We start from the raw sequence: 23,156 nt of genomic DNA, 5'->3' as shown, positions 1-23,156 counted from the left end.
GATGGAAGAGATCTGCTGGTGATCTCCTGTCAAGCTCCCTCATCTCCTTTTCCCCTCCCCGGGCTAACTTTTGGCAAGAGGGCTCCTATTCTGGGTTGTCCTCAGCTGCTACTCTTGACGGACAGCTACAGGACCAGCCCTCCCTTCTGCAGTTCTTCCCCAAAATAAAAATATCTCCAGCCAGATGCCTTCCACCCTCCGGTCTCATTCCCACTAGGGATCTTCAGCCGTCCAGCAGCTCCTCTTAGGACTTTCGTGCAGGATGTCCATGACTCCCTAAACTTCAGCTTGGAAGAGGTGAAACCCCCTCCCCCCAAGCCTGCTCCCCCTCTGTACCCCAACTTTGCCCACCCATCCACCACCTGGTTCCTTAAGTTGCAACTTTCTCAAGGTCAGTGAAAATGGGGATTATTCATGCAATACATATTTTATTGGGAACAGTTTGCTGGCCGGGGAGGGCTTAAATGGGCAGCCCCCCCCCACCCCGAGAATTTTAAGGATGGGGGGGATTTGCTGAAAGTAGTGAGCAGGTTGCAATTTATAGCAAAGGGAGAAAGAACAGAATAACAGAGTTGGGAGGGACTTTGGAGGTCTTCTAGTCCAACCTAGATTTCCGATGAACATTGTCCAATTCTTTTTTTTTTTTAAACAACCTCCTGTTTAAAAACTCCAGGTTTTTTTAATTTTAAAAATGGTTTCCTTTTTAAACACTTAAAAGCCTCCAGATTCTTAAAGCGGGGGTATATTCTGCATTTGTTGCGTGATGCTGAACAGTCCCAGCAATGCACCAAAAATCCTGATGCAAACGCACCGACAGGAGAGAGAAGTGCAAGAAAGAACTTTTGCCAAAAAATTATTTTTGGCGTGTTGTGTTTTTTTTCCTCCTTGCGGAGAAATTTCCTCCGGCCGGTGTCTCTGCAAAGAATCAAGCTGGAAAGAAACACCACCCGTTTTCTGCTATCACGTTGCTGCACCAGAGCAGGCTGAAGATAAGGCGGTTGTGAAGCTAAAATAAGACACGTAGGCTGTGCTGGTTGTTGCTTGTCTACCTTGCGAAGTTCGCGTCTTCATGGTTCATTTGGACTGAAAACAGTTAAGCTTCTGCAAAAGGAGGAAGGGAATTGAATGGAGGGGTTGGGGGAAATCACACACACACACACAAACACACACAAAACACACACACACACTGAAGAACAAAGAGACAATTCTTTCCTTTGGTTCTGCTCTTCAAAGGCTCCTATTTATTAGTCCAGGAGTCGAAACCAAAGCACTCAGATGCAAAAAAACGGGGACAAGCAATTATTTCAAAGCATTTCTGGCAGCTTTTGGGCTTGAAATCCTCTCTCAGAGGTCCAAGAGGTCCAGAATAATGCTGGAGGCACCACTGCAGAGTGTGTGTGTGTGTGTGTGTGTGTGTGTGTGTGTGTGTGTGTGTCTGTGTGTGTGTGTGTGTAGGGGAAAGTGAGGTATTTCAGGGAGCAGGATTTCAAAGGACCGGAATCTAATAGTGATTGGGAGATCCTGAGTTAGTGTAGTCTAGTTAGTCCTGAGGCGTGGAAGCTGACTGGGTGACTTTGGACCAACTGCCAGGAGATGGTGAGTTCTAGTCCCACTTTAGGTATGAAAGATGGTTGGGTGACTTTGGGCCAATCGCCAAGAGACGGGGAATTCTAGTCTCATTTCATGTAGGAAGGATGACTGGGTGACTTTGAGCCAATTGCCAGGCAATAGGGAATTCTAGTCCCACTTTAGGTATGAAAGATGGCTGGGTGGGCCAATCGCCAGGAGATGGTGAGTTCTAGTCCCACTTTAGGTATGAAAGATGGTTGGGTGACTTTGGACCAGTCACCAGGAGACAGGGAGTTCTAGTCCCATTTTAGGTATGAAAGATGGCTGGGTGACTTTGGGCCAATCGCCAGGAGACAGGGAATTCTAGTCTCATTTCATGTAGGAAGGATGACTGGGTGACTTTGAGCCAATTGCCAGGCAATAGGGAATTCTAGTCCCACTTTAGGTATGAAAGATGGCTGGGTGGGCCAATCGCCAGGAGATGGTGAGTTCTAGTCCCACTTTAGGTATGAAAGATGGTTGGGTGACTTTGGACCAGTCACCAGGAGACAGGGAGTTCTAGTCCCATTTTAGGTATGAAAGATGGCTGTGTGACTTTGGGCCAATCGCCAAGAGACGGGGAATTCTAGTCTCATTTCATGTAGGAAGGATGACTGGGTGACTTTGAGCCAATTGCCAGGCAATAGGGAATTCTAGTCCCACTTTAGGTATGAAAGATGGCTGGGTGAGCCAATCGCCAGGAAATGGTGAGTTCTAGTCCCACTTTAGGTATGAAAGATGGTTGGGTGACTTTGGACCAGTCACCAGGAGACAGGGAGTTCTAGTCCCACTTTAGGTATGAAAGATGGCTGGGTGACTTTGGGCCAATCGCCAGGAGACAGGGAGTTCTAGTCCCACTTTAGGTTTGAAAGATGGCTGGGTGACTTTGGACCAGTCGCCAGGAGACAGGGAGTTCTAGTCCCACTTTAGGTATGAAAGATGGTTGGGTGACTTTGGACCAGTCGCCAGGAGACAGGGAGTTCTAGTCCCACTTTAGGTTTGAAAGATGGCTGGGTGACTTTGGGCCAATCGCCAGGAGACAGGGAATTCTAGTCTCATTTTATGTAGGAAGGATGACTGGGTGACTTTGGGCCAATTGCCAGGCGACAGAGAATTCTAGTCCCACTTTAGGTATGAAAGATGGCTGGGTGGGCCAATCGCCAGGAAATGGTGAGTTCTAGTCCCATTTTAGGTATGAAAGATGGTTGGGTGACTTTGGACCAGTCGCCAGGAGACAGGGAGTTCTAGTCCCACTTTAGGTTTGAAAGATGGCTGGGTGACTTTGGGCCAATCGCCAGGAGACAGGGAATTCTAGTCTCATTTTATGTAGGAAGGATGACTGGGTGACTTTGGGCCAATTGCCAGGAGACGGGAAATTCTAGTCTCCTTTCAGGTATGAAGAATGGCTAGGTGACTTTGGACCAGTAAGGAGTGTTAGTCTCACCTTAGGCATCAGATAGCTGGGTGCTTTGCCCCAATCACCAGGGTCTCCGAAGTCTCGGCTGGGACTAAAAGAGATTATTTCTAGCTCAGGGTTCAACTGGGGATCCGTGGTGCTCTCTGAGCTTGGTTTTTCTTAGCAGACGTTTTATTACCCAACTAGATAATCTCATCGCTGCTAGAAGGTAATGGGGTTTAGACTTAGTTTTTGTATAAGTTGATAGTAAACAACAGCCTAATCAAGGAACCCGCCAGGACTGACAGGACAAACCATTAGTATATGAAGAGACGAAACCCCTCTCCCTCCTAGCACTGATGATGTTCCCTAGTTGGGTTGGGAAATATCTGTGAGAAAACCACCAAGCTCACAGAGCACCAAGCCCCCCCCCCCTCCTCCTCCTCCTCCTCCTCCTCCTCCTCCTCCTCCTCCTCCCCCCTTGGCACTGATGACGTTACCTAGTTTGTCTGCAAGAAAACAACCAAGTTCAAACGGCACCGAGGCACCCCAAGGCCATGGTACCATTTCCTTTCTTGGATGTCTTCGCGCACCAAACGGGGTCATCTAATTTCAGATTGAATTGGCCTTCTGCACTGAGCATGGGAGTGGTTTAGATGTCCTTGAGGGTCCCCTCTGATGCCAGAATTCAGTGATTCAGTGACCATCTTTCTCTTCATTCAGTTTCTCACCTCTTCTCCCTCTATCTCTTTCTCCCTTCCTCCTTCTCCCTTTCTCTCCCTCCTTCTCCCCCTCCCTTTCTCCCCTTTCTCTCCCCCTCTCTCCTCCCTCTCCCTCCACCCCCTCCCTCTCCCTCCCTCTCTCCTTCCTTCTCCCTACCTCCTTCCCTCTCCCCTCCCTCTCCCTTTCTCTCCCCCTCTCTCCTCCCTCTCTCCTTCCTTCTATCTCCCTCTCTCCTACCCTCTCCCCTCCCCTCCCTTTTTCTCCCTCCTCCTCTCCCTCCCCCTCTCTCCCTCTCTTTCCCCTCCCTTTCCCTCCCTCTCCCTCCCTTTTTCTTCCTCCCTCCTTCCCTCTCTCCCCCTCCCTTTCTCCTCCCTCTCCCTCCCCATCTCTCCTTCCTTCCCCCTTTCTCTCTCCCTCCCTCTCCCTTTCCCTCCCTTTCTCTCCCTCGCTATCCCTCCCTCCCTTTCTTCCCCCTCTGTCCTCCCTCTCCATCCCCCCTCTCCTTCCCTCCTTCTCTTCCTTCCCCCTCCCTCTCCCTTTCTCCCCCTCCCTCCCTCTCTCCTTCACAGGAAGACTCTCGGCATTGGTCCTTCAAGTGCTTCTGTCCGAGATGGGGATCAAGGCGGCATTGCCCACCTATGAGTTGGGGCTTTATGCCCTGATCGTATCCTGTGCCGTCGCTTACAGTGGGATGGAGATCTTTGAGAGCTCCCAAGGTAATCCTTGCAAAAACCATTCACGGAAGAATTTGCATTGCCCCTGAATCACCTCTCTTTTCAATCTAATGCCTTATTATTCATTTATTCATGCATTCGTTCGCTTGTATCTAGTTACTTGGCTGTTTATTTGTTTGTTTGTTTTTGTTTATTCTGCCTTTATAATTTTCCTACAAGTAACTCAAGGTTGCAAATGTATCCAACACGCTTTCCTCTTTCTATTTTATCCACAGCAGCCACCCTGCGAGGTGGGCTGGACTGAGGGAGGGGAACTGGCCCAAAGCCCATCACCCCCTCTAAGGTGGGACTAGAACTCCTTCTTCTCTTATTCTTTCTCTCTCCCTCTCTCCCTTTTTTTTCTTTTTTCTTTTTTCAGATAGCATAAATCGGAAGGCCTTCCGAGAAAACATAAAACCAGGATGGCATTATTTTGGCAGGAGAATGGTAAGTGCAGGAGTTTGAGTAGGAAGACGAGGAAGATTTATGTTTATCTTCCTTCCTTCCTTCCTTCCTTCCTTCCTTCCTTCCTTCCTTCCTTCCTTCCTTCCTTCCTTCTCTTGATCTTGATCCCTCCTTCCTTTTCCCTTGTTCTTTATTCTTCCTTCCTCTTCCCTCTTCCTTCCTCGCTTCCCTCTCTTTCCCCCTCCTTCCTTTCTCTTAACCCCTCCCTTCTTTTCTTTTGTATTTTATTCTTCCTTTCTCCTCCATCCCTCTTTTCTTTCTTCCCTCCCTCCCACTTTCTTCCTCTCTCCCGCCCTCTCTCCAATGCATCCCTCTCTCCTTCCCTCCTTCTCTTCTCCTTCTTCCCTCTTTCCCTTCCTTCCTCCCTCTCTCCCCAATGCATCCTTCTCTCCCTTCCTCTTTCCTCCCTCCCTCCTTTCCTCCCTCCCTCTTTTCCTTCATTCCTTCCTCCCCTCCTTCCATCCTTCTTCCCTCTCCACAATGCATCCTTCTCTCCCTTCCTCTTTCCTCCCTCCCTCCTTTCCTCCCTCCCTCTTTTCCTTCATTCCTTCCTCCCCCTCCTTACATCCTCCCTCCCTCTCCCCAATGCATCCCTCTCTCCCTCCCTCTTTCCTCCTTCCCTCCCTCCTTGCCTCCCTCCTTCTCTCCTCCCTCCTCCCTCCCTTTTTTCCTTCCTTCCTCCTTCCCTCCATCATTTCTTCCTCCCTACCTCCCCACTCTCTTCCTCCCTCTCTCCTCATTGCGTCCCTCTCTCCTTCCTTCCTCCCTCCCTCCTTCCTTCTCTCCTCCCTCCCTCTTTTTATTTAAAGTTCAAACAGCCTCAAAGAACCTCTGGATTTGCTCCATAAAGGAAGTCCAGGGTGCCAGTCACTCAAACTAACAGTGGTAACATACGTAGACTGGAAACTTTCTGTCCAGTGAGACCAGCTATCTCTCTGCTTCTCTTTTCCAGGATGTGGCTGACTTCGAGTGGGCCATGTGGTTCGTATCCTTCAGGAACTTCATCCTCTTCGCTCTCTCGGGCCACGTCCTGTTTGCCAAGTTCTGCTCCATGCTAGCCCCTCAGGTAGGTCCATGCTCAATAGCAATAGCAGTTAGACTTATACACCGCTTCATAGGGCTTTCAGCCCTCTCTAAGCGGTTTACGGAGTCAGCATATTGCCCCCCAACAACAATCCGGGTCCTCATTTTACCCACCTCGGAAGGATGGAAGGCTGAGTCAACCCTGAGCCGGTGAGATTTGAACAGCCGAACTGCAGAACTGCAGTCAGCTGAAGTAGCCTGCAGTGCTGCATTTAACCACTGCGCCACCTCGGCTCTAACCCCTGGTCTTCCCCCAGCGCTTGCCACCTGCTGGTTGTTCTTGGAATTACACAACATGGAGGATTCCATTACTGGCAGTCCTCGACTTAAGGACCATAACTGAGCCCGACATTTCTCTTGCTAAACGAGACGTTCAGTGGATTTTTGCCCTGTTTCACCACCTTTCTTGCCAACGTTGCTGAGTAAGTCACTGCAGTTGTTAAGTTGGCAAAAAGTGGAGCTGGCTTCCCCATTGTCAGAAAGTGGCAAAATCATGTGTTCCCGGGACTCTGTGACCGTCATAAATATGAGTCCATCGCCAAGCATCTAAATTTTGATCACGTGACCACAGGGATGCTGCAAATGTCATAAGTCACTTTTTTCAGTGCCGTTGTGACTTCAAACAATGAAATGGAATGGAATGGATGGGGAAGGGAAAGGAGAGGAGAGAATACACTGAATATTGAATAGAACAAAATAGAATAACACAAAATGAATAGAATTAGGAGTAGAATAGAGTAGAATATAGGAATAGAATAGAATTAATGGAATGAAATGGAATGGAATGGACTGGAATAGAATAGAATAGAATAGAATAGAATAGAATAGAATAGAATAGAATAGAATAGAATAGAATAGAATAGAATAGAATAGAAAATATGGAATGGAATGGAATAGAATAGAATAGAGTAGATGGAGTGGAATGGAATAGAATTAATGGAACGGAATGGAATAGAATAGAATAGAATTAATGGAATAGAATAGAATAGAATAATAAATATAGAAATAGCAATAGAATAGAATAAGATTAGAATAGATTGGAGTGGAATGGAATGGAATAGAGTAGAATAGAATTAATGGAATAGAATAGAATAGAATAATAAATATAGAAAATAGGAATAGAATAGAATAAGATTAGAATAGATTGGAGTGGAATAGAATGGAATGGAATAGAATAATAAATATAGAAAATAGGAATAGAATAGAATAAGATTAGAATAGATTGGAATGGAATAGAATTAATTGAGTGGAATGGAATGGAAGAGAAGAGGACAGAACAGAAGAGAACAGAACAATAGAGTAAAGCAGAGCAGAATAGCAATAGCAATAGTTAGACTTATATACCGCTTCATAGGGCTTTCAGCCCTCTCTAAGCAGTTTACAGAGTCAGCATATCGCCCCCAACAACAATCCGGGTCCTCATTTCACCCACCTCGGAAAGATGGAAGGCTGAGTCAACCTTTGAGCCGGTGAGATTTGAACAGCCGAACTGCAGAACTGCAGTCAGCTGAAGTAGCCTGCAGTGCTGCATTTAACCACTGCGCCACCTTGGCTCTAGCAGAGCAGAACAGATAACTTTAGTTGGCACGCAGAGCCAAGTCGTCTGGCACACCCTTCCCTCTTCTGGGCGTCTGTCTGTCGTGCATGCACACACGATGATTAGCCGGCCTTTGTGGGGCTGCTGAACAAGGTTTCCCATCATTGCACTGTACAAACTAATATATATTTTGCATTATTCAGGCTTCCTGGCTGTCTTTTTTGGGAGGAAGTTTACGATGCAGGACTGGGAGTGATGGGGAGGAGAGTTTTAAAATGGTGTGTGTGTGGGGGGGGAACAGAAGTATGCTACTCCTTGACTTATGACAACAAACCAGAACAAATTTTCCTTGCCAAACAAGGCAGTTGTTAAGTGAATCTGGGTTTCCCCCCATTTGACTGTTTGTGGGAAGCCAATTGGAAGCATCACAAATGTTGATCACATGACCCCCTAGGATGCTGCAACCGTTGTAAGGTAGTCCTTGACTTACGACCACAACTGAGCCCAAGATTTTTGTTGATAAGTGGGACTTGTTTTGCCTCGTGTTCCCACGTTTCTTCCCACAGTTGCTAAGCGAATCACTGCAGTTGTTAAAAGTTAGTGACACGGTTGCCAAATGAATCTGGCTTCCGCAATGACTTCGCTTGTCAGAAGGACATAAAAGGGGATCACGTGACCCCCCAGGACAATGGCAACCGTCATAAACATGAGTCAGTGGCCAAGTGTTTTTGAATTCCAATCATGTGACCATGAAGATACTGCAACAGTCGCAAGTATCTTGTCATTTTTTTTCACTGCCATTGTAACTTGAATGCTCACTAGATGCAGCTGTGGCAGGTTCTGGAGAACCGGAAATTTTGAGTAGTTGGGAGAACCGGCAAAGAGGCTGGCCACGCCCCTGCTGCCTCCCAGCCTACCAGCTGATCTTCTTTGGTTGCCCTGAAGAGGAGAACGGAGATGGAAAGCAGGATAGTGGGGTGGGGAGGGGAGGGGGATTTTGCAGTATCCTTCCCCTGCCACGCCCACCAAGCCACGCCCACAGAAGTGGTAGTAAAACTTTTTTAATCCTACCGCCGACTAAATCAGTGACGGTGAACCTTTTCGAAAAGGGAGCGTGCGCACACATGCGCGGCGCCAAGTACTAAAAAGGGAGCAATTTTAATAAGGGAACAAATGAAAACTGGTATATATATATATATGCAGCGACGTCTCATTGAAAAATGAAGGAATAAGATCCCTGTTTGAAGGTACGAAATGCAAGGACAATAATGAATATAAGTATACTTTCTGGGGGAAATACCATAAGAAAATGAGGCTTTTAGTTATACTAGATGAAACATTTGAGACGGTAAATATTATTTGAAGATGCAGAGGTTAAAACACTTGTAACCAAACGACATGCTCCATTTTTTTTTTAATCCTAGGTTATTGTGGTGCCTATTAAATATATAACAGAGAGATACGGGGCCTGTGTATGGGGGGAAACGTAGTAGGGATGGATTGCTACAGGCAGGGGAAGAAGAAACGATACGAAATGATAATCTATTAAATGAAACAATGAATGTCTAAGAATGATAAAGTTTAAAACACCTGTAATCAAATGACATACTGCATGGGATGATGGGCTTTGTTTTCCTTTTGTGTGTGTGTGTTTTTTTTCCTCTGCCTTTCTTTTTCTATTGTTATGTGATTATGTTGTCTATGTAACAAAAATAAAAACATTTTCTATAAAAAAAATAAAAATAAAAAGGGAACACTTTGTGTGCGCTCATCCGGGCCACGACCAGGAAGAGGAGCTGCCTACGGAGCATGTGCAAGCTGGGAAATGAACTTCCAGTTTTCGACACACCAATCAGGAAGTCTTTTGGTTACTGCCATGCAGCTGCACATGCCGATCAGCTGGCTGGCACTCATACTCACGCCGGAAAACGGAAGACCACCTCTTCCGGTTTCCGGCACTGCCACGCGCACAAAGGCCAGCTGATCGTCGTGTGCGCATATGCGCCAGAAACCTGGGAGAGGAATGGATAACGTCACGTGTGCCAGGCGATATGGCTTCGTCATAGGTTCGCCATAGGTTCACCATCATGGACTAGATGATCTCTTGTAAGTTGAGGACTTCCTGTACATGCCAGTTGTCAAGCATGTAAATTTTGACCCTGTGACTGACAGGATGTTGCGAACAGTCGTACGTGCGAGGAGGACTGTCCACAATTTCACTTTTTCAATGCTGTCGTCACGCGAAACAGTTGCTAAACGGGCAGTCGTAAGTCGAGGGCTACCTGTAACGCAAGACGTTCCGTAGACTTCCACGGAGGGGGGAAACGTAGTTCAGGCGCAGAGCGTCTGGCTAGAGAGGAGAATTGAGGAGACCAGGTGGACCAACGGTCTCTTCATTCGTTTCCTCGCAGCACAGGTCGGTCATGTACATGGTTTACGGCATCGTGACCGTGTTGGGAACCATGGGAAGCAGCTACCTGATGGTCATCCTGTCCCATTGCTTGGTGCTCTACACCGTGGGCCTGGCTAAACAGAAATGGCTGTGTTTCATCGCCGGCCTCTGCAGCCTGGCATCGTTCAAGTTCGAACCCTTCAATTCCTGGCAGGTGAGTTTTGTCTTCCTGGTGTTGTTCCCGGCTTGCTACAAAAACCTGGTTAATACAGTTAAGAAAGAAATATTTCCATACAAGCGGATATATGTAGCTCAGGGATGAACTGGGGGTGGGTGGGAGGTGTCCTTGGTGTTCTTGGAGCTTGATAGTTTTCTTGAAGATGTTTAATTGCCCAACTAGGTAATGTCATCAGTATTATTGTTGTGTGGACAATAGCAATAGCAGTTATATACCGCTTCATAGGGCTTTCAGCCCTCTCTAAGCAGTTTACAGAGTCAGCACATCGCCCCCACATTTCACCCACCTCGGAAGGATGGAAGGCTGAGTCAACCTTGAGCCGGTGAGATTAGAACCGCTGAACTGCAGATAAGAGTCAGCTGAAGTGGCCTGCAGAACTGCACTGCGCCACCTCGGCTCTCTTATATACAGGAGCCTGCCTGCCCTCCAACGTGGATGGGATGTGGTTTTTCTCCTTAGTAATTCCCTGACTAGGGTACTGCTTTCTGCTTGTTTGTCTGGGATTAATCCACGTTTATCTGGGTTTCTCTTTCTGTAGAGTCTTTGGTGCTCTCTGAGCTTGGGTGTGTGCAGGCAGATGCTTCATTACTAAACCTGGTAATGTTGTCTTTGCTAGAAGGGAGAGAGAGGAGGAGGAGGAGGAGGAGGAGGAGGAGGAGGAGGAGGAGGAGGAGGAGGAGGAGGAGGAGGAGGAGGAGAATTGTAGGAAGATTGGTGCTGCCTGAGCTTGATGGTTTTCTTGCAGACGTTTCATGAATCAACTAGGGAACATCATCAGTGCTAGAAGGAATAGGGATTTGCAGGGTTGTGAATTGTGATGCTAATGTTCCCTATTTGGGTAATAAACCATTCGCAAGCAATCAATCAACCTCAGACAACACCAGCGGTGGGATTCACTTACCTTCCCTACAAGTTCGCAAATGTGAGCGCATGTACCGCGTCTGCACATTTGCACCACCTTCTGCGCATGCACAGTGCTTGCATATTACATCGGGGCGGGTGGGCGGAGCATCCCACAACCGCCACTACTGGTTTGCCTAAACCGGAGAGAACCAGCTGAATACCGCCTCTGGACAACACCAAGGACTTCACAGAAAAAAATCCCGATAAGCATGGATTAACCCCAGACAAACAATCAAGTTTGAGTTTGAGTTTGAGTTTATTTCATTTGTATGCCGCCCTTTTCCCTAAGGGGACTCAGGGCGGCTCACAGCTCAAAAAGGGAAGGGGGGATACAAACAGTTTAGTAACAACACAAAACAATACATAATTAAAAAGCACAACAGTCATACCATTCGAACTAGGGCAGCGAATCTTTAGCCCCAGGCCTGTCGGAATAGCCAGGTTTTAAGGGCTATGCGGAAGGCCTGGAGGGTGGTGAGGGTTCGAATCTCCACGGGGAGCTCGTTCCAAAGGGTCAGAGCAGCCACAGAGAAGGCCCTCCTCCGGGTAGTCACCAGTCACCAGTTGACACCAGGCGGTCTCTCAAGTACCCAGGTCCAATACCATGAAGGGCTTTATAAGTGACGACTAGCGCCTTGAAGCGTATCCGGAGACCAATAGGCAGCCAGTGCAGCTCGCGGAGGATAGGTGTTACGTGGGTGAACCGAGGTGCACCCACAATAGCTCGCGCGGCTGCATTCTGGACAAGCTGAAGTCGCCGAATACTCTTCAAGGGCTGCCCCATGTAGAGCACGTTGCAGTAGTCCATCAAGCAGAAAACAATACCCTAATTACAAAACAACGAATGAAAATACAAACCCCTGTACACTCACTAATACTGCCGGGGCAAGCAACTGTAAAAAAATAAATAAATAGAGCAAACCCCACACTTTCTCACACTGTTGATGTAACCTAGTTGGGTAATGAAATGTCTGCAACAAATCAATCAAGCTTAGGGGGCAGCAAGGATTCCACAGCTACATCTTCATTGTACTGATGGAACTGTGAAAAGTCCATAAAAGAGCAGTAGGCTTAGCAGACAATTTATCCCCTAGGAGGGTGGAATGATTGAATGAAGGGTTGAATGAAACGTATTGCCTCTTCTTCCAGGACTTAAGATATTTTAATACACTAGATAGGAAAATAATCCTTAAAATGACCTGCCACGGACCCTCCCGCTCTCTAGTTCTCTGCGGATTCTTTAGAATTTCATTCATCCATTAACTCTAAGAACAACCTCTAGAAACATCTGGCTTAGTTGTACTGGTCCGAGGGGGAATCCCAGACTTCAGAAACAAATGGAGGGATGTGATTGCTTGAGGATCAAGGAGAAATTGGGTGGGAAGGAAGGAAGGAAGGAAGGAAGGGGAAGGGAGGGAAGGAAGAAGGAGAAGAAGAAAAGGGAAGGGAGGGAGGAAGGAAGGAAAGAAGGAGAAGGGAGAGAGGAAAATAGATGGAAGAAAGGAGGTAGGGAGGGATGAGAAAGGGAGAGAGGGAGGGGAAAGGGGTGGGAGGGAGGTAAGATAGATGGATAGAAGGAAGGAAGGAAGGAAGGAAGGAAGGAAGGAAGGAAGGAAGGAAGGAAGGAAGGAAGGAAGGAAGGAAGGAAGGAAAGAAAAAGTAGGATAAGAACTTCAGGTAGATGATTTGGTTCAGTTTGGTGTTGTTGTTGTTGCTGTTGTTGTTTGAAAAGTTCTCTTTTCTTTCGTCCATGTGTGATAACTTTTATTTGGTCCAGAATGACTTTGTCCAAGGAACCTTTGATCTCCAAGATATTCTCTTTTATGGCGGCACCGGATTCAGCATCATGCGCTGCATGAGTTTTGCCCTGGAGAACTGTGAGAGGAAAGAGGGAAATTATTCCATCTTCGCCCTGCTGAAATACAATTTCTACCTCCCTTTCTTCTTCTTCGGACCCATCATGACTTTCGACCAATTTCATGTCCAGGTAAGCACGACCCACCATGCCATTCTTAGAAGGAAAGGAGGAGGTGGACAGAATGTGTAAGTTGCTAATGGTGAACCTTTTGGTGCCAAAAATTTAGAAAATGTCTAGTTAGACTTTCCTGGTACGTCACCCCCCCAAACATTGTGGTTTGACAAGTGTGTCCTAGATTCACTATTATGTCTGTAGGCCCTGTCCATTTCTGCTTGTTGAGCTGTAAATCTGACCAATGAATACACTGAATACCACACCATTGTAAAGAAAGGTAGATAGGAAGTAAGGAAGTAAGGGAGGGAGGGAGGAAAATGCTAATGTGAATCCTTTTCCTCCCTCCCTCTTTCTTCACTCCCTCCCCCCTTCCATCTATCATCCCTCCTTCCCACCACCTTTCCATCTATCCATCTATCCATCTATCCATCTATCCATCTATCCATCTATCCATCTATCCATCTATCCATCTATCCATCTATCCATCTATCCATCTATCCATCTATCCATCTATCCATCTATCCATCTATCCATCTATCCATCTATCCATCTATCCATCTATCCATCTATCCATCTATCCATCTATCCATCTATCCATCTATCCATCTATCCATCTATCCATCTATCCATCCATCCATCCATCCATCCATCCAAGTTCCCTCCCAACTTCCCCTCCCTCTCTTGTTTCCTTCTTCCTTTCCATCATCGTTTTCTCCTCCCTCCCTCCCCCCCTTTTCCCATTCTGCATTCCGCACAGCCAGATGTTTTGAGGACTGCTTTGATTTCCTCGTTTGTCCCCCGGTCACAGGTACACAACAGCCAGCTGCAGCGCAAAGATGGCGAGATGCGGCACATCATCGTCCATGCCGTTGTCCATCTCATGGCCATTGTCGCTGTGGATATTTTCTTCCACTTCTTCTACATCCTGACCATTCCTTCGGACCTGAAGTTTGTGAACCGTCTCTCTGACTGGGCACTGGGTAAATATAGTATCCACACTGGTTTGAGGATTCTGGGGAGTTGAAGCCCACATGTCTTTAAAAGGTTGGGGAACATTGAATGGAGCTAGCTAAAAAATGTATGGGGAACTTGATTGAAACCACACTACCCTGTCATTTGCCTTCTGTGAATGAAAAGATGCAGTGTTCATTATATCTATGGAAGTTTAGACTTCTTCCCATTTTCCCAGTGCTTCAGAAGCTCCTTTGCTCTATGTTTCCTGATTTGAGGTTGAATAATTGTTGGTTGTTGACATAATTAAATCTTTGGCTGGGAAACATGGGCTTCAATTCTATGTAGAACAAATGCCCCTCTTAAAATTACATTCAACTGATAGCTAGTCTGCCTTGATCTGCCTGACATGCGTGAGGAAACATGTCCTGATCTTCTGATGATAGATTGTCCCATTTCATTCCCACCACCTCAACACATCCTAGGGCAAACTTCTGATTCTCTTGGACTGAATGGTAAACTCCAGTGAATACTACCAGTGACGTATCAAATTTCGACCACAAAAATCTGGATGACCAATAATTGGCAATAAAATCATTACAGATAGTCCTCAATTTATAACAGTTTGTTTAGTGACTATTTGAAGTTACAACAGTACTGAAAAAAGTGACTTATGACCATTTTTCACACTTATGACCATTGGAGTATACCCTGTGGTCACGTGATCAAAATTCAGAAGCTTGGCAACTGACTCGTATTTATGACGGTTGCAGTGTCCCTGTGTGTGTGTGTGTGTGTGTGTCTGTGTGTCTGTGTGTGTGTGTGACGTGATCCCCTTTTGCAACCTTCAGACAAGCAAAGTGGATGGGAAAGCCAGATTCACTTAACAACCATGTTACTTACTTAACCACTGCAGTGGTTCAGTTAACAATTGTGGCAAGAAAGGTCATAAAATGAGGCAAATTCACTTAACAACTGTTTTGCTTAGCAACAAAAATGTTGGGCTCAATTCTGGTTGTAAGCCGAGGACTTCCTAGGTCTGACAGCATTGTAGGAAGTTAGCGCCCATTCCTCTCCTAGAAGAATGAAATATTTTAAGAAATATGAAAAAGGCAGAATATTATATTTCCCTGAATGAGAAATGGAGAAACATTGGAGGGGAGGTTTGAGGTAGGGAGCAAAATCACTCTTAATAGCTCCCCTTTTCTTAATAGCTCTCAGCACTTAAGAGATAAAGAGATAGATATCTCTATTCATAAGCAAATTCCCTGCAGTCAGCTCTGAACAAAGGTAGGATTAGCCCTCAGCCACAATAGGAATTCCCCAACAAGTCCCTTGATTGCACTAGCAGACCAAACTTCAACCAAACTTAGCTCAGACAAACTCCTAGAATGTGTACATGGTTCCATAGGAGTCTGACAACAACCAATAGAATACATGTTCTTCCACAGGAACAGGAAGCTCAAGTGCAAAGCCCAAGAGGAGGTATAAAAACCCCACACTCTCAACTCTCAACCCTCTTTCCAATCAGCCTCCAGGCTTCATTTGGTCTCTGGTGTTTTTTTTCCCTGGCTTGGAACTGAATCCGATGGATGTTTCCACCAACCAGCGTAGAGAGTCAGGGAGAGTCTCTTGAATCAAATGTTCAGAAACTGGCAAGAGAGATAGATATATTTAGAAGACACCTAGGTTGCTTTTCCCCTTCGGATACTTCTCAACTTACAGACCTCATTTAGCAACTGTTCAAATTTATGATGGCGGTGTAAAAAGTTTCCCGGGACCAGTCCTTGCACTTATGACCGTTGCAGCATCCTGGCAGTCACGAGATCAACATTTGCGAGCTTGTAACCGCCATTACAACAGCTGCTGTGTCCCACGATCACCATTTGCGATCTTCCCAGCTGGCTTTCGACTAGCCAAGTCAATGGGAAGAACCAGATTTGCTTAATGGCCGTGATGATTCACATAATGACTCTGGCAAAAGCTCCTTTAATGTCTGCCTCACTTGGTGGTGGATGTTCTAGTCCCAATTGTCACAAGTCGAGGACTTAGTTCAGAGGTGGGTTGCTACCAGTTCGGGTGAATTGGTAGTGGAAATTGAGACTAGGTCACCAAACCGGTAGGGACGTCAGGCTGGCCACGCCCCCGAACCAGTTCCCAAGTCGCACCTGCTGTTGCCGGCATGTTCTTTAGCCATTTTATAATGTTCTGCGCATGCGCAGGACAATTTATAAGCAACTGCGCATGTGCAAGCAATGCGCGGTGGGCATACACACGAAGTGAACCAGCTGTAACGACAGCAGCAACCCTCCCTGACTTAGTCTAGTCCTCCTGTGGAGTCTTATTTCTTAGTCTGGTCTACTACGTAGGACTGATAGATGGCTGCACTACACATTACTCTTCACAGAATCACAGGCTTAATGGCAGTAACTGGTGGGAGGGATCTTGGAGTCTTCGTGGCCAACCAATTAAATAGGAGCCAGCCGTGTGCAGCGTCAGCCAAAGAAGCCAATGCAATCCTAAATTGCATTATCAGAGGGATAGAATCAAGATCACGTGAAGGGTTAATACCACTTTACAAAGCCTTGGTAAGGCCACACTTGGAATACGGCATCCAGTTTTGGTCGCCACGATGTAAAAAAGATGTGGAGAATTTAGAAAGAGTGCAGGGAAGAGCAAGAAAGAGGATTAGGGGACTGGAGACTAAAACATATGAAGAACAGTTGCAGGAACTGGGCATGGCTAGTCTATCGAAGAGAAGGACCAGGGGAAACAGGATAGCAGCCTTCCAATATTTGAGGGGCTGCCACAGAGAGGAGGGGGGGTCAAGCTATTATCCAAGGCACCTGAAGGCCAGACAAGGAATAATGGATGGAAACTGACCAAGGAGAGATTCAACTTAGAAATAAAGAGAAATTTTCTGACAGTGAGAAGAATCAACCCATGGAACAGAAAGTTGTCTTCAGAAGTTGTGGGAGCTCCCTCACTGGAGGCTTTCAAGAAGAGACTGGACTGGCCTCTGTCAGAAATGGTGGAGGGTCTGTTGGGTGGGTGGGGGGGTTGGACTAGATGACCTATAAGGTCCCTCCCAACTCTGTTAATCTGTTAAGGAAAATCTCACTCTTCTTCTGTCCTTTTCTTTCTCCTCCTCCCATTCTGTTCCGCAGCTGGCCTGGCTTATTCCAACCTGGTGTACGATTGGGTGAAGGCTGCCGTGATGTTTGGGGTCATCAACACCATAGCCAAGTTGGATCACCTCGATCCACCACAGCGCCCCAAGTGCATCACGATGCTCTACGTCTTTGCAGAAACGTGAGTTGCTGGAGATTCCGGTGTGAGCAGAGATTTCCTTCCTGGCTGGCCTTCAGGAAGGGAGGTGGCCCCACCAGGGAGAAATGTTGGGGCAGCATACAACTTGTGGGACCAAGTACAAGACAGGCTGGTACAACGTTTTGGCCCCCCTCTATTGATTGAGTTATCTAGCCCCCACCCCACCAAAAGTAAAAATCTACTTCTGCTGACTGCCGGCTGCCTGCAGTTTGGCAGTTCGATTCTCACCAGGCTCAAGGTTGACTCAGCCTTCCAAGGTTGGTAAAATGAGGGCCCAAATTGTTGGGGAGGCCATATGCTAACTGTGTACACCGCTTAGAGTGGGTTGTAAAGCACTATAAAGTGGTATGTAAGTCTAAGTACTATTGGGAAGGAAGGAAGGAAGGAAGGAAGAAGGGAGGGAGGGAGGGAGGGAGGGAGGGGGAAGGAGGAAGGGAGAGGGAAGGAAGAAAGGAAGGAAGGAAGGAAGGAAGGAAGAAGGGAGGGAGAGTGGGAGAGTAGGAGGGAGGAAGGAGGGAGGGAGGGAAGAAAAGAAGGAAGGAAGGAAGGAAGGAAGGAAGGAAGAAGGGAGGGAGAGTGGGAGAGTAGGAGGGAGGAAGGAGGGAGGGAGGGAAGAAAAGAAGGAAGGAAGAAAGGAAGGAAGGAAGGAAGGAAGGAAGAAGGGAGGGAGAGTGGGAGAGTAGGAGGGAGGAAGGAGGGAGGGAGGGAAGAAAAGAAGGAAGGAAGGAAGGAAGGAAGGAAGGATGGATGGATGGATGGATGGATGGATGGATGTTAGGAAGGAAGAATTCAATCCCGACCAGCTGAAGGTTGACTCAGCCTTCCATCCTTCCGAGGTGGGTCAAATGAGGACCCAGATTGTTGGGGGCAAGAGGATGACTCTGTAAACCGCTTAGAGAGGGCTGTAGAAGCACTGTGAAGTGGCATATAAGTCTAAGGGCTTAGATACTGTACCTGTTTAGGCAAAATAACCCAAAACCCAAATGATGAATGGGTAATTTGGTACCTGGCTCAAAAGTAGTAATTGGGAAACTGGCCACATAGATGGGTGAATTTATGTCACATAATAAGGACAATTAATAAACTAAGTTTTTTTTTAAAAAGTGTTTGCATCTGTTTTCAGGCACTTCGACAGAGGGATTAACGATTGGCTGTGCAAGTAAGTGGTTTTGGGTTGCAATTCCTATTTGGTGCTTCCCAAATACGGGGGCCACAACTGTTGTGGTCTCGCAACATGGGATGGATCCTTCACTGACAAGAGAAACAGACCCACCAGCCAGTCTCCTGAACCTCACCTACTGTGTTGGTTTCCAGATACGTCTACGATTACATTGGGAAGGATCACGACAACATCTTCAAGGAGCTGATGGCCACCACCTCCACGTTTCTCATTACCACCCTCTGGCTGGGGCCTTGCGAAATTGTCTACATATGGTCCATTTGCAACTGCTTCGGCCTCAACTTTGAGTTGTGGGTGCAACAGTTCTTCCAGCTGAGGCTGTTTGCAGAGAAAGAGGTACTGAGTAAATCCTTCGTGCACAGGGTTTACTTCGCAGGATCTTCCAAACCAGAAGTTCAACTATTACAAGAAAGCCGCCAGAATTGCGACCTCTTCTTTCCCAATATTTTCAAGAAACTAATCGTTTTAGACCACGGTGTAGAGCAGGGGTCAGCAATCTTAAACACTCTTAAACATACTGCTTTGGTTGCGCTGATCGATGATCTCTGGTGGGCCAGGAATAGGGATCACTCCTCTATCCTTGTGCTTCTTGACCTCTTAGCAGCCTTCGATACCATCAACCATGGTATCCTTCTGCCACGGTTGCGAGAGGTGGGAGTGGGAGGCACCGTTCTTCGGTGGTTCTCCTCCTACCTCTCGGACAGGTCGCAGTCGGTGTTGGTCGGAGGGCAGAGATCGACCCCAAGGCCCCTCAACTATGGGGTGCCGCAGGGTTCGGTCCTGTCCCCCCTCCTATTTAACATCTACATGAAGCCGCTGGGTGAGATCATACGCCAGCACGGGATTAAGTACCACCAATACGCAGACGACACACAGTTGTATCTGTCTGCCCCGTGCCAACTCAGCGAAGCAGTAGAAGTGATGTGCCAGTGCCTGGAGGCTGTTAGGGTCTGGATGGGAGCAAACAAGTTGGCACTCAATCCAGACAAGACCGAGTGGCTTCTGATGTTCCCTCCCAAAGATTGGCCAATTATTTCATCTCTCATAGAGTCTCCTCCTGGCGCAGCATCTTTTTTCCTCTACCTGTCCTAACCGTAAGCCCTACCAATTTGGAGCCAATTGGCGAAAGGTAGTCACAGCAGAGGGATGAAAGAGCCACAGGTTGTGAATCCCTTGTGTAGATGGATACTCAGGAACAAACGGGCCCTGGCTTCCAGATATCCATGTTCCTGTTTCATAGATATTTTAGCGAGTTGCATCTACAGGTAGTTCTCCGCGTACCACTTTCATTTGATGACTTGTTCAGTTTCACAGCACACACAAAAAAAGTTACTTGTGACTGTTCTTCACAATTTGGATGGTTGCAGCATTCCCAAGATCACGTGATCAAAATTTGGGTGCTTGGCAACTGGTCGGTATTTATGACAATTGCAGTGTCCCGAGGTCATGTGATCGTTTTTGTGGCCTTCTGATAACGAGGAAGCCAGGTTCACTTAACAACCATGTGACTAACCTAACAACTACAGTGATTCACTTAACATCCACGGCAAGAAAAGTTATAGAACCGGACAAAACTCACTTAACATCTGTCTCGTTTGCCAACAGAAATGCTGGGGTCATTTGTGGTTGAAAGTCTAGGAGTGTCTATATTTTGAGTGGGTCTTATTCCCACATGCTGCACACCAGCACTAAATTTGGGCAGGAAAACGATTTAAGAAATATTCGCATCCTCCTTGTCTCACTGATGTCCCTTCTACTTGGCAGGCCAACATGTCTGAAGCAACTTCTCGGAGAATCAGAAGCATCTTTGGAGCAGCCAATTTCTGGGCAATTGTTTTCTATAACATCCTTGCCCTGAATAGTCTGGAGTTTGCCCTTCTTCTTGCCAAGAGGATCTTCCTAACTGGTACAGTAGTCTTTTTTTTTTTGGCTCAGAAGCGCTAATGTAATCAGTTTCACTATCTCTTGTGTCAATCTCGCTATCTGTTTAGTCAATTTCACTTTCTAGCTATCAATTGCACTTTTCAGCTGTCAATTTCACTCCCTGCCTGTCAATTTCACTCTTCAGCTATCAGTTTCACTCTGTCAATTTCACTCCCTGCCTGCCAATTTCACTCCCCACCTGTCAATTTCACTCCCTACCTGTCAATTTCACTCTCCACCTGCCAATTTCACTCTCCACCTGTCAATTTCACTCTCCACCTGCCAATTTCACTCTCCACCAGCCAATTTCACTCTCCACCGGCCAATTTCACTCCCCACCTGCCAATTTCACTCCCTACCTATCAATTTCACTCTCCACCTGCCAATTTCACTCTCACCTGCCAATTTCACACTGATGAAATTGACAGGTGACATCTAGGAATGACTAGGGGCCTGCATCTTAAGGCTAGGCCAACTTTTTGAGGACATCTCTATGTTCAGAGCGGAAAAGGACTCATCTCCTGATCCAGGAGAAGAGGGTCTGCTAAACTTCTGATTAAATGCCACGCATCTCCTGAAGTTTCCTCAGAAGTTCAGGGATGTGGTTTTTTTTATTCGAAACATGCCTTCTCTCATTGAACCCGAGCTCCCTTTCAAACCTCCCGGTGGAAATTCTTGCAAATGGGGTTTGATCTTCTCCAGTGTGATATGAATAACATTCATCTTCCATCTGGCTTTGTGTTGTTCAAGAGATGTGACAACTCAACCCAATTAACTCCATGTTGATGGTCTTCTCCCTTTCTCTCCCTCTGTCCTTCTTTTTCCCTTCCATCCTTTTCCTCCCTCCCTCCCTCGCATGCACGCATGCTCTATCCCTCTATCCCTCTCCTTCCCTCCCTCCCTCTCTCCTTCCTTTCTCCCTCTCCCCCTCCCTCTTTTCCTTTCTCTCTCCCCTTCTCTCCCTCCTTCCGTTCTCACTCCTCCTCCCTCTTTTCCTTTCTGCTTTGTCTCCCTCCCTCCCCTCTCTTTTGTCTCCTCCCTCTCTCGTCCCCTTCTCTCCCTCCTTCCTTTCTCTCCCTCTTTCTTCCTTCATCCTCCTCTTCCCAACTCCCTCTCTTCTTCTCCACCCTTTCCTTCTTTTTCTCTCCCTCCTTCTCTCCCTCCCTCTCCTTGTTTTCCTTGTCTCCCCCACCCTCCTTCCTTCTCTCCCTCTTTCTTCCTTCATCCTCCTCTTCCCAACTCCCTCTCTTCTTCTCCCCTTCCTTCTTTTTCTCTCCCTCCTTCTCTCCCTCCCTCTCCTTGTTTCCCTTGTCTCCCCCACCCTCCTTCCTTCTCTCCCTCTTTCTTCCTTCATCCTCCTCTTCCCAACTCCCTCTCTTCTTCTCCCCCTTTCCTTTTTCTCTCCCTCCTTCTCTCCCTCCCTCTCCTTGTTTCCCTTGTCTCCCCCCTCCTTCCTTCTTTCCCTCCCTCTCCCTCTCCCACTTTCTCTCTACCTCTCCCTCTCTTTCCCTTCCTTCCCTCAACGTCTTTCTCCCTCTTTCTCTCCCATTTCAGGTTTTCCTCTTAGCACCTTCTCCATCTGGTTCATCACGTACTGCGGTGTGCAACTGATCAAAGAAAGGGAGCGGATCCTGGCTATCAGAGAGGAGGAGAAAGACAAGGAAAAGGCAGAATAATGGAGAAAGGCAAAACCACAGGTGCAACAACTCCAGGGCATCTGAGCTTTGTTTAACCCGGGTGCCTCAAAGCTGCAGAAGAGCCACGAAGCTCTCCTGCATTGCTCAGTTTTCCAAAATAAAGAATTTATTTATGCAAACATTGGGAAAAAAATCTTTCTTTTTTCCTCTCTTCCTTCTCCCTCTCCCTCTCTTTCTTTCTTTTCATACATTCTTTCTTTTTCCTCCCTTCCTTTTTCTTCCCTCTTTCTCTCCCTCTTTCCTTTTAATCCATTCATTCTACTTCCTTCTTTCACTTCCTCCATCCTTCCATATTTACCTCTCTTATTTCCTTCTTCCCCTTCTCTCTGTCTCCTCCTTTCCTTCCTTGCTTTTCCTCCCTCCCTCTTTCTTTTCTTTTTCCTTCCTTCCTGTTTCTTTCTCTTTCTCTCCCTTTCTTTCCTTTTCATCCATTCATTCTTTCTCCTCCTTTCCCTTCCTCCATCCTTCCGTATTTACCTCTCTTATTTCCTTCTTTCTGTCTCCTCCTTTCCTTCCTCTCTTTCTTTCTTTCCATCCATTCTTTCTTTCCTCTTTTTTCTCTCCTCTTTCTCTCCCTCTCTTTCCTTTTCATCCATCCATTCTTTCTCATTCTTTCTTCCTTTCACTTCTTCCATCCTTCCATATATACCTCTCTTATTTCCTTCCCCTTCTCTCTGTCTTTTCTTTCCTTCCTATTTCTTCCTCTTTCTCTCCCTCTCCATTCTTTTCATCCATTCATTCTTTCTCCTTCCATTCATTCTCTCTCCTTATTCCTTCTTTCCCTTCCTTCTTTCCCCTCCTCCATCCTTCCGTATTTACCTCTCTTATTTCCTTCTCTCTGTCTCCTCCTTTCCTTCCTTCCTTCTTCCTCTCTTTCTTTCCATCCAATCTTTCTTTCCTTCCTTCTTCTCTCCTCTTTCTCTCCCTCTCTTTCCTTTTCATTCATTCTTTCTTCTTCCTCCCTTCTTCCTTCTTTCACTTCCTCCTTCCTTCTCTATTTCCCTCTCTTTTTTCCTTCTTCCCCTTCTCTCTGTCTCCTCCCTCC

General features: G+C 46.8%; 1 protein-coding gene across 1 annotated transcript; it reads left to right on the top strand.

Moving 5' to 3' along the window:
• Nucleotides 1–4,283: 4,283 nt before the first annotated feature.
• Nucleotides 4,284–22,227, top strand: HHATL (hedgehog acyltransferase like). Its single transcript, XM_087711814.1, has 11 exons — nt 4,284–4,443; nt 4,820–4,887; nt 5,858–5,971; nt 9,937–10,131; nt 12,836–13,045; nt 13,839–14,010; nt 17,149–17,293; nt 18,435–18,470; nt 18,626–18,827; nt 20,256–20,397; nt 21,969–22,227. Exons 1-11 carry the CDS (start codon nt 4,338–4,340, stop codon nt 22,088–22,090), a joined length of 1,512 nt encoding a protein of 503 aa, XP_087567940.1. The 5' UTR covers nt 4,284–4,337; the 3' UTR covers nt 22,091–22,227.
• Nucleotides 22,228–23,156: the final 929 nt, after the last annotated feature.

This window comes from Thamnophis sirtalis, unplaced genomic scaffold (genome assembly GCF_051295495.1).
Source record: "Thamnophis sirtalis isolate CommonGarterSnake01/CBP01778 unplaced genomic scaffold, rThaSir2_p1.2 scaffold_4, whole genome shotgun sequence".
NCBI classification, from domain to species: domain Eukaryota; kingdom Metazoa; phylum Chordata; class Lepidosauria; order Squamata; family Natricidae; genus Thamnophis; species Thamnophis sirtalis.
Note: the sequence above shows the minus strand (reverse complement) of the source record. Positions and strands in the feature narration are given on the sequence as shown.

Excerpts from the sequence above, each read along its gene's own strand:
- HHATL (XM_087711814.1), top strand. The coding sequence starts at position 4,338 with ATGGGGATCAAGGCGGCATTGCCCACCTATGAGTTGGGGCTTTATGCC. Across the intron at positions 5,972-9,936 it reads GCTCCATGCTAGCCCCTCAG|CACAGGTCGGTCATGTACAT; the intron begins GTAGGTCCATGC and ends GTTTCCTCGCAG. Across the intron at positions 20,398-21,968 it reads CAAGAGGATCTTCCTAACTG|GTTTTCCTCTTAGCACCTTC; the intron begins GTACAGTAGTCT and ends CTCCCATTTCAG.